This window comes from Gekko japonicus, unplaced genomic scaffold (assembly GCF_001447785.1).
Source record: "Gekko japonicus isolate JY-2015 unplaced genomic scaffold, Gekko_japonicus_V1.1 scaffold386, whole genome shotgun sequence".
NCBI lineage: Eukaryota > Metazoa > Chordata > Lepidosauria > Squamata > Gekkonidae > Gekko > Gekko japonicus.
The window spans coordinates 1,093,368-1,104,349 of record NW_015163100.1 but is presented as its reverse complement, the minus strand read 5'-3'; the positions used below and the strand labels follow the sequence as shown (position 1 = coordinate 1,104,349).

General features: G+C 52.9%; 1 protein-coding gene across 1 annotated transcript in view; it reads right to left on the bottom strand.

The window, feature by feature from the left end:
• The window catches only part of TANGO6 (transport and golgi organization 6 homolog), a 53,922-nt gene that overhangs the window by 30,486 nt on the left and 12,454 nt on the right, over positions 1-10,982 (bottom strand). The window contains exons 7-10 of the mRNA XM_015406695.1: positions 10,378-10,460; positions 7,442-7,554; positions 5,364-5,540; positions 4,152-4,278 (exon numbers count right to left, since the gene is read on the bottom strand). Coding sequence (XP_015262181.1) covers positions 4,152-4,278; positions 5,364-5,540; positions 7,442-7,554; positions 10,378-10,460 — 500 coding nt within the window. The remainder of the gene's footprint in view (positions 1-4,151; positions 4,279-5,363; positions 5,541-7,441; positions 7,555-10,377; positions 10,461-10,982) is intronic.

Sequence of the window (10,982 nt, the reverse complement as noted above, 5' to 3'; positions counted from 1 at the left end):
GAAGCGGGGCTTGGGGGGGGGGAAGGAAGCAGAGTCCCTGGGCCCCCTTCCTCACCCTCCCCAAAACAGAATGCTGCTGTTTACCTGCCGGGGAAATGAGCATTTAACATTTAACTTTAGAAGGGGTAACTTCTCCCGAACCAGGGAGCTTGTGAAGAAGAAGCTGAAAGGGAAGGGAAGGAGGATCAAATCCCTTCGGGAAGCTTGGAGACTATTTACAACTACAATCCTTGAAGCTCAGATAAAATGTATACCATAGGTTAGGAAAGGTACAAATAGGTACAGAAAAAGGCCTGGCATGGTTAACAAACAAAGTAATGGAAGCGGTAAAAAATAAGTAGGATTCCTTTAAGCAGTGGAAGGCTAGTCCAAGTGAGGTAAATATAAGGGAGCACAGGCTGTGGCAAATATAATGGGACCATGAGGAGCACAGTGCAAAAAACATCAAGACCAACAATAAACATTTCTTCAAATACATTAGAAGCAGAAAACTCGTCAGGGAGACGGTGGGGCCCTTGGATGTCCTAGGCATGAAAGGATTACTGAAGGATGAAAGGGAAATGACAGAGAAGCTGAATGCTTCCCCCCCCCCTCTGTCTTCACTGTGGAAGATGGGAGGTGCTTGCCCACTCCAGAACTGCTGATTTCGGGAGGGGTGTTGAAAGACCTGAGTCAGATTGAGGTGATGAGACAGGAGGCCCTATGACCAGTGTTCCCTCTAAGCTGAGTTAGTGTGAGCTGGCTCACAGTTTTTTAGCCTCTGGCTCACACATTTTTCTCTTAGCTCAGGAAGAATGGCTCCAGAGCAAACTAATTTATGCAGTAGTCGAATTGCTTGCTCACAACTTTAACGGCAGTAGCTCACAAAGTAAAATTTTTGCTCACAAGACTCCACAGCTTAGAGGGAACATTGCCTATGACTGATGGACAAATTAAAAACTGAGAAATCACCAGGCCCGGATGGCACACATCCAAGAGTTCTGAAAGAACTCAGGTGTGACTTGAGGATCTCCTGACAAAAATATGCAACCTGTCTTTAAAATCTGCCTCCATTCCTGAGGACTAGAAGGCAGCTAATGTAACCCACATGGTTCCAGAGGAGATCCAGGAAATTACAAGCCCATCACTCTAACATCAGTACTGGGTAAATTGGTGGACTCCATTATTAAAGACAGAATTAGTAGGCACACTGATGAACAAAAGCTACTGAGGAACAATCAGCATGGATTCTGTAAGGGAAGATCTTGTCCCACTAACCTGCTAGAGTTCTTTGAGGGGGTGAACAAACATGTGGACAAGGGTGACCCAGATGTTGTTTACCTAGACTTCCAGATTTTAACAATTTTGTTTATGGCCTTTTCTGGAGTTTTAACATATATATTTATATGTATGATCTGTAAGCCGCCCTGAGCCTGCTACGGTGAGGAGGGTGGGATAAAATCTAACAAATAAATAAATAGTTCCTCATCAAAGGCTCCTAAGTAAACTCAGTAGTCATGGCATAAGAGGACAAGTCCTCTTGTGGATTAAAAACTGGTTAATTAACGGGAAACAGAGAGTGAATATAAATGGGCAGTTTTCACAGTGAAAGAGGGAAAGCAGTGGGGTACCGCAGGGCTTGGTACTAGGTCTAGTGCTTTTTAACTTCTTCATTAATTATTTGGAGCTGGGAGTAAGCAGTGAAGTGGCTAAGTTTGTGATTGGCACTAAGTTGTTCAGGGCAGTGAGAACCAGGGAAGATTGTGAGGTGCTCCAGAGGGATCTGTTGAGGCTGGGTGAGGGGATGTCAATGTGACAAATGAGGTTAATGTGGGCAAGTGCAAAATAATGCACATTGGAACCAAAAATCCTAGCTATAAATTCACATTGATGGGGTCTGAACTGGCAGAGGGCAACCAGAAGAGAGACCTTGGAGTTGTGTTAGATTACTCACTGAAAATGTCAACTCAGTGTGTGACAGCAATAAAAAAGGCAAATGCTGTGCTGGGGATTATTAGGAAGGTAACTGAAAACAAATCAGCCAGTATCATAATGCCCCCGTATAAATCAATGGTGCGGCCTTGTTTGGAATACTGTGTACAGTTCTGGTCACTGGACCTCAAAAAAGATATTGCATTGGAAAAAGTGCAGAAGAGGGCAACTAAAATGATTAAGGGGGTGGAACACCTTTTCTATGAAGAAAGGTTAAAGAGATTAGGGCTCTTTGTTGTTGTTGTTCAGTCGCACAGTCGAGTCCGACTCTTCGCGACCCCATGGACTAGCTCCTGCCAGGCCCTCCTGTCTTCCGCCGTCCTCTGAAGTTTGCTCAATTTCATGTTCGTTGCATCTATGACTCTTTATGACTAGGGCTTTATGACTATGACTAGGGCTCTTTAGCTTGGAGAAATGCAATTGAGTGGTGGGTTTACAAAATTATGCATGGGATAGAGAACGTAGAGAAAGAAGGACTTTTCTCCCTTTATCACAATACAAGCAACTCAGAGAAATTAATGAGCGGTAGGTTTGGAACAGATCAAATAAAGTACTTCTTCAACCAAAGAGTAATTAACACATTGAATGCACTGCCACAGGAAGCAGTCACGACTACAAGCACAGACAGCTTCAAGAGGGAATTAGATAAACATATGGAGCAGAGGTCCATCAGTGGCTCTTAGCCACAAGGTATAGATGGAACATTATGTCTGGGGCAAGTGATGCTCTGTATTCTTGGTATGTGTGTGTGTGGGGGCAACAGTGGGAGTTCTGGCCCCACTGTTGGACCTCCTGATGGCACCTGGTTTTTGGCCACTGTGTGACACAGAGTGTTATGCCAATAAAGGTCAACTGAACTGAACTGACACAGAGTGTTGGACTGGATGGGTATTGGCCTGATCCAACATGGCTTCTCTTATATTCTTAAGTATCCTGCCCATCAATCTCTGATTGTAATATATTTATTCCTCCACTATGTTTCCCCCAGAATTAAACCCAAACAAATGGTAACCATATAAACTAAGCTGTTATTCCTGTTTGGTTCTTGCATCCGTTTAAACATCTTCATTTATGTTTGTATGTTAATTTCCTGCTCACCCTCTAGCTATAAGTATGAACTGGTAACATCCACTTCACTGTATCTGAAGAAGTGTCTGTGCACACAAAAGCTCATACCCAGAATTAACCTGCGTTGGTCTTAAAGGTGCCCGACTGGACTCAAACTTTGTTCTGCTGCTTCAGACCAACACGGCGACCCCACCTGGATCTATCTGCTGTACACTAACAGGCATAATAATTCTTAGCATTGGTGTAAGGCTTTCAAACACTCGAAGTCCTTACCAACAGCCCCACAAGATAGCCCAGCATCATTTCCCCTGCATTCCATACCAGGCTGTGCACGCGGGGGGGGGGGAGGCTTGGGGGTGCTGAGGTCCAGTGCCTGGCCTCAGGACACCAAAGGCGTTCACGGCAGAAGGAGCTTGTGATTCGGAGAGCTCTGCATCTGTCTAGGCCCAGATAACTCCAGTGCACGGGAATGCCTGCATTTTAACGGACCTGCTGACACGGTAAGACTTCTTCACATCAAAGGAGCCGCGTGAAAGAAGAATCCTCACACCTTGGAAATGTGTGTGAGAGAGAGGCCCCTGGATCGGAATAAAGGATTTCACGCTTCTCCTCCACTGATTCATCCGTCACTAACGGCTGCCTCTCTCAGACCCCAAGCCCCATCCTTTGACTGCACCGTTCCGCCTCTCTGCATCCCGGAACGAGCCTTTGCCGTGTAAGGAAATGAGATCCAGTGCTGTGAACCACACGTCTGCCTGTGCTAATTAAAGCAGCAACTTTTGGAGAAGCTGGCCCTGCCCCCCCTCCCCCCCCCCGCCAAGTTGCCAAGGAGACTTTCAGACTTTGGCATCATGCGCTGCAGGGATCCCCTTCAAACGAGCAGGTGGGCTGGATGCGTGGCACCTCACAGTTCCAGGCTCCGCCCTGGGGGAAGGCCCTGTTGAGACTCCACGACTCCTGAACCCCCAATCCTTCTCTGCAGGACACCCCCCCCCCAATCTGGGGCACCCTTCCCTTCTGCAGAAATACTGCCTCACAGAAGGACTTCTGGATCTCTTGCAAGACCACCCGTCCCCCGTCCCCCCCCCGGACTTCCTGCACAGCCACTGTACCTTCAGGCAATGGAGGAAGAAGTCTCCAGCCAGGCCGCTCCCTTGGCTAAGAGACAGCAAGTCCACCAGCTGTTCCAGCTGCCACTGCTCCGAGGAAACCTTCTGATAGAGCGCCTCTTCTTCATCCCTGGGAAGACAGGAGGCAAGAGCCTTCCTCAGAGAGGTACAGCCACGATCCAGAACGCCCCTTCCCTGCCGCCGCCTGACTAAACAGGGGTCTCTCTGATCCACTGAGAGCAAGCCACGGTGCTGCTACACAGCAGTCCCGCCTAAGTACCGTGCGAGCCCTGCGCCTGAACGGGGACAACTCTCTGGCACTGCTGCATGCCACGGAGCCAGCCGTCTCCGGAGGAAGCTGCTCTGAGAGCAAACAGAAGGCTTCGTACTTTCCAGGGGAGGCCGTGCTGCAGCAAGCTAAGATGGTGCACTTTAAGGAATCCGCCACAGCTAGCTGATGCACTCACCTTTCCTCAGCGGAGGTACGCAGGAAGTCCCAGGTTCAATCCCCAGCATCTCCCAATTAAAAGGACCAGGCAGTAGGTGATGTGATAAGACCTTTCTCTGCCTGGGTGGGACCCTGGAGAGCCGCTGCCAGTCTGAGTAGACAAGACTGACCTTGATGGTGGATCAAATGTCTGATTCAGTACAAGGCAGCCGAAGTCTGTGGCGGCTCCTTACTGGTGGAATGAGCTCCAGGAGATCAGGGCCCTGCGGGATCTTCTGCAATTCCGCAGGGCCTGCAAGATGGAGCTCTTCCACCAGGCCTTCAATTAGGAGCCACCCACCACGACCATCAACGTCCACTGTTAACATCGGGGGCGTTGAGCTGGCGGTAGTTGAAAGCGAGCCAGCAGCTCACAAAGCAGGATTTTTACTCGCAAGACTCCACAGCTTAGAGGGAGAACTGGCTGCCATCCCTCTTCCTAATGTAGTGTCTGAGGGTAGCCGTGGCTGGTACGCAGGAGGGACTCTCGGAAGCTTATAAACGCCCCCCCCCCTCAGTCTTGTGGGTCTCTAAGGTGCTCCTGGGCTGAGATCTTGTGACAGGCCCAAGGTCACCCGGCAAGCTTCCGTGGCAGAAGAGGGGATTCGAACCTGGGTCACCCAGAGCACCAAGTCCACCCCGCTATCCACTCCACCACTCAGGCTCACGCACAAAAGGGCCTTTGGCTGCAGCGTCGCCCAGCCAGTCAGCCTCACTCGGCTCCTCACCTGACAGCCTCCTTGAGAGCGACCACGGCACCCCCTTCGCTGGCCACTCGGAACTGGCAGAGCGGGTGGAGAAAGCGGACGGCCCCTCCCAGCCTCGCCAGGCCTTCCAGGACAGACAGTGCCGCCTCCCTCTCGCACTTCTCCAGGAACCACAGCAAGATCTCCTGGCACGGGGCGCTGCGGAAGAGAAGAGCCGCGGGGAAGGGTCAGCCACACCGGCCGGCAGAGAAACACAAACCCACCCGGACAGATCAGGAAGGGCAGCCGTGTTAGTCTGCTTCTGAGCAGGAGAAAAGGCGCTCCTGCCAGACGGACAACATGTGTGGCAAGGCAGAGGAGCTTTCACTGTTCCTCACAAAACCTCATCCCCTACCAGGAGTTTTGTTAGTCTTTGAGGTGCTCCCGGACTCTGGCTCTTTTCTTCACCTGAACGCGTCAACGTTGCCAAGAAATCGCAGGTGAGTCCAAAATTCCTCATCAGATAACTTCCATTTTCATAAGAACATCAGAGAAGCCAATGCTGGATCAGGCCAATGGCCCATCTAGTCCAACACTCTTGTGTCACACAGGGGCCAGAAACACCAGGTGCCATCAGGAGGTCCACCAGTGGGGCCAGAATTCCAGAAGCCCTCCCACTGTTGCCTCCCCACCCAAGCGCCAAGAATACCGAGCGTCACCTGCCCCAGACTGAGAGTTCCTATCTATGCCTTGTGGCTAATAGCCACTGATGGACCTCTGCTCCATATAAGAACATAAGAGAAGCCAATGCTGGATCAGGCCAATGGCCCCTCCAGTCCAACACTCTGTCACACAGTGGCCAAAACACCAGGGGCCCTCAGGAGGTCCAGCAGTGGGGCCAGGAGACTAGAAGCCCTCCCACTGTTGCCCCCCCCAAGCACCAAGAATACAAAGCATCCCTTGCCCCAGACTGAGAGTTCCTATCTATGCCTTGTGGCTAATAGCCACTGATGGACCTCTGCTCCATATAAGAACATAAGAGAAGCCAATGCTGGATCAGGCCAATGGCCCATCTAGTCCAACACTCTGTCACACAGTGGCCAAAAATACCAGGGGCCATCAGGAGGTCCAGCAGTGGGGTCAGGACACCAGAAGCCCTCCCACTGTTGCCCCCCTCGTCCCCCAAGCACCAAGAAGACTGAGCATCACGTGCCCCAGACTGAGAGTTCCTATCTATACCTTGTGGCTCATAGCTAATAGCCACTGAATGGACCCCTGCTCCAGATGTTTATCCAGTTCCCTCTTGAAGCCGTCCATGCTTGTAGCCGCCACCACCTCCTGTGGCAGTGAATGCCATGTGTCAATCACTCTTTGGGTGAAGATTTCAAAATGGGGACAGAATTCTGGGCGGGCTGGAAGGAATATGTGCACCACCTGGGTCTCTACCTGAAGTCAGGAGCCCGGAGCCACCTGCAGGCTGGGCATCCAGAAACATCCAGCTGGGATTCCCAGCAAGGGGCCCATAGGTGCCACACCACCTGCTGACACCTCTCCTGGGGCCCGCCAAGTGCCTTTGGGAAGTGGGCAGGGCCAGGGGTGGCTTCTGCCCAGCAAGGGTTCGGCAGCAGCTGCCGCCACAGCACCAGGCTCTTCACTCTGACTGGAGGGAAGCCACGGCAGCCATTTTGTGACTGGACCCACTATGCTGTGTGAGAATTTCGAAGGTGCCCACAGGCTCTAAAAGGCTGGGGACCCCTGCATTGGGCCTCGCCAGCTCATTTAAGGGCACCACCCGGGATGCACACACACACAGACCTCATCCCTGTTTCTTCCCCAGGAGCCAGTGAGTCCTTTCCCCCCAAAGATGGCCTGGCTGTGATGAAGGCACTGCCAATCAGCTCCTTGGAGGAGGAAGCCTGCCTTCTGCGCAGAGCCAAGCACTGCCCTGCTTCTCACAAAACAGGAAGCATCTTCCAAAGGAGTTACTTGCAGCAGCAGCAGCTGCAAGCCGCACGCGCTGCCTCCCTGCAGGAAGGTTCCTCCCAGGCCACCAAAAAGAGTTTTTGATCAGAAGAACTCCCCTGCCGAGCCCCCCCTCCCCGTCCGGTCAGACTCCTTACCGTAAGAAAGACACATTCTGCTTGGTGAAGCAGCAGAGGGAGAAGAGGACTCCCAGGGCTGGCTGCAAGGAGCCCAGCAGCATGGCCGAAGGCGCGTGGTCGGCAAGATACACCTGGGAAGAGTGGAGAGATTGCAAAGGTTTGAAAGCAAGGGAGAGAGCAGGAGGCACCCGGGGGCCTCCCTCCCCAGGCCGCAAGGGTCAGGCCTCCCCGCAGCACGGCAGGCCCCGGCCTCGGCCTCAGGAAAACGCCAACCCCTGCAGCAGCAGCGAGAGGAGACTTTAAGCCCCCCAGCTGCCATTTATGCTCCCAGGTGAGCACCTGGGGTGAGTCCCCCCCTCTGGCATCAAGTGACACACGGCAGGGAAAGCCTCAGGAACATTTGCAGGCTCACCGTCTGCTGTGCTGATCTCTCCGCCCTCAGGGGCCCAGCATGTGGCCGCCAGCAAGAGACCCAACTCTGCAGCCACCCACCTGACCCCTGGGCTGGTTTCCACCCGCCTCGTCTGGCCTGGCGGCTGCTGAAGAACCATCCTCTCGCCCGTTGTGCTTAAAAGGACAGTAAAACGCCCTTACAGCTGCCACCTCCATCATGGGGAAGGTTTGGTGGGTTGTTGTTGTTGTTTTTAAACACCCCTTCTGATCAAGGGCTTTTGCTTTGCAGAGCTGCGAATCTTGCACCCTCTCCCTGCCACCCGTCACTATTTGCCTGGAGAGCCACTGGCTGTCAGCTATGCCGCCATGGGGGTTGGGATGTTCTTTCAGTGTCTGTGTAAATCGCTTTCGCATTCCTTTCTCTCTGCTCTGCGCTGACATGCTAATCTCCAAAGCCGTACAGGTGGTAATGTGTGTTGTCTGCCTTCAAGGCCGACCGTGGGAGCCGCTCAATTCCCAGCTTCGCCTAGTAACGCTTGCCGGCTCTTGTCCGCGCGCAGGAGGGTGCCTAATTGGCCAGCGCAGTGTCAGCATACTATCAGGTATGAAGCAAGATGACAGCCTAAGAAAGTAAATGGTGGAAATTATTCTGATCTGGTTGACAGCAGAAGGAGTCATACGATCATGTCACCAGGTTAAGATTGCATCTCAGTTGCATCAGCTAAAATGATGTCACCATGAGTCAGCACTGATCACTGATTGGTGCTGAACATGTATATAAGTGTGTAAAGTACTTGTAGAGGTGTTCACTCTGTGAATGCCTTGCTGCGGAGCACTCTGCCGGATTGTACAGCGATTTGGAGTTGGAGAGTGCTATATGAACTGTGTATATATCTGTGTAAATAAATCCACTGTGAATAGTCAGCACTAGCAACCTGGTACGTGTGGTTACTAGACGCTTCACATGCTAACACGCAGTGGGGGGGGGGTGCATACGAATGCTCATTAGGTTCAAGAGGCAACTGCTATTCTTAACAGTGACTGTGTTAATGCACCTATGGCTCTTCAATAAAAGTATAACCTTTCTAAAGAAGTGGGTACTCTGTTGTTGGCTGTGGGTTCTGACATTGGCCAGGCAAAGACGTAGTGCCTGAGAGTGGTGTCTGTTTGCTTGCCTCTCCCTTCCCACTCCTGGTTCCCAGGGCTGGGAGGAAGAACAGGCGCACTTGAACCCACGAAGAAGCTGCCTTACACAGAATCAGGCCATCGGTCCCTCAGGGCCCATCTTATCTACACAGACTGGCAGCGGCTCTGTCTCCAGGCTCTCAGGAGGAAAAGGGTCTTTCGCATCACTTACTACCTGATACTTTTCGCTGGAGATGCTGGGGACTGAGCCTCTGGGGCCTTCTGGAGGCAATGCGGACCCTCTCTGGCACTGAGCCACGGCCCCTCTCCTCCCTTTCACTCCTCCAGACAGGGACCATCCGTCTCCCCAGTGACTGCCGCTTCCGAAAGCAAGCTTGCAAACTAGTCTGCTTGAAAGGCTTCCACCCCTCAACACCCCCGCTTCTGAGGTTAAAGTCCCAGAGTGCTGGGTAAGCAGTGCTACGCACGGCACGGCATGACTTCCAGCGGAGCAAACCATGAAGGGCAGCATCCACCCATGAAGGCAAAGCGGAACATGCACCACAGCAGCGGTGATCCTCCGCTCCAGGACAGAAGCACCGCAGAACGAAGTGGCGAGGGAACTTCTGGAGGGGCCGGACCGAAGTCTGTATCAGCCCCAGCTGGGGTGAACGGGAGGCAAGGCACGAGGCAGAGGCGCTGGGCGGCAGGGCACCCCCGCAGGGTTTGGCCTGAGGGCCCTCCGTGGGGATAGCAAGCCCAACACAAGCGACCGAGGAAGGGCCCCGAGTGCTTCCAGGCCTCTCAAGACAGCCGAGGCTCCCATATCTGGTGTGGAAGGAGGGAGGCTCCGGCCCGCAGGCAGATGCGGGCATATCTCGTGTGAAAGGAGCGAGGCTCCGCCCCGCAGGCAGATGCGGCTTCAAGAGCCTGAAGCACCGAACAGCTCACGGAGGGATGCCGAGCCGCCAGCCCCCTTGGAACATGCCACCACCAAGGCTCCCTCTAAGCCGTGGAGTCTTGCGAGCAAAAATCCTGCTTCGTGAGCTCCTGGCATGAAAGTGGTGAGCGAGTGATTTGGCTGCTGCATCAATGAGTTTGCTCTGGAGCCCTCCTTCCTGAGCCAAGGCAAAAATGTGTGAGCCGGAGGCTAAAAAGACTGTGAGCTAGGTCACACTCACTCAGCTTAGAGGAAACACTTTGCACGAGGACTACCCCAAGTTCAATCCCCGACATCTCCAGTTAAAAGGCTCAGGCACTCGGTGACATGAAAGGCCTGCACCCGAGACCCTGGAGAGGCGCTGCTGGGTCGGAGCAGACCAGACCGACCCGGACAGACCGAGGGTCTGATTCAGACCGTGGTGCTGCTTCACGTGCTTGCATGCTCCCAAGGACCGGTTTTCCCTGCCCACAGTCTCTGGGGTTAGAGGCTGTACCTTAAAGACGTTTTCCACACATCCGGTGAGCTCCTCCTCCTCCACCAGCACAGCCTCTGCAGGAAGGTCTTCCGGAGACAGCTCTGAATGGAACAGAGAAGGGGACCATCAGAACGCTTTGGCTACAACTAGCCAGGTCCTCAGGACAGAAACTCCCCTGGAACAGCTTGCTAGCGGGCCGGCCCATTTTCTATCGCCTTGACCCGGATGGCCCAGAGTGGACGGATCACATCCTGTCTCAGACGCTAAGCAGGGTCGGCCCTGGTTAGTACTTGGATGGGAGACCACCAAGGAAGTCCGGGGTCGCTACCCAGAGACAGGCAACCAGAAGCCATCTCTGAATGTCTCGTCTTGAAAATCCTGTAGCGTCCCCATAAGTCAGCTGCAATTTGACAGCACTTTACACACACACACACACACACACACACACTTCAAACAACACAACACTGAGCAGAACAGTCTGTCACAAAACCTGGCCCTTGAGAAACCTGCTAAGAAAAGGCTCAGCCAGGGGAAATCCCAAAGTGGGAAGATCTATTCTCTCTTGCTCCAGATTGCAAGACTGGATCTAATGGGTGGAAATTACAAGGGAGTCGATACCGGCT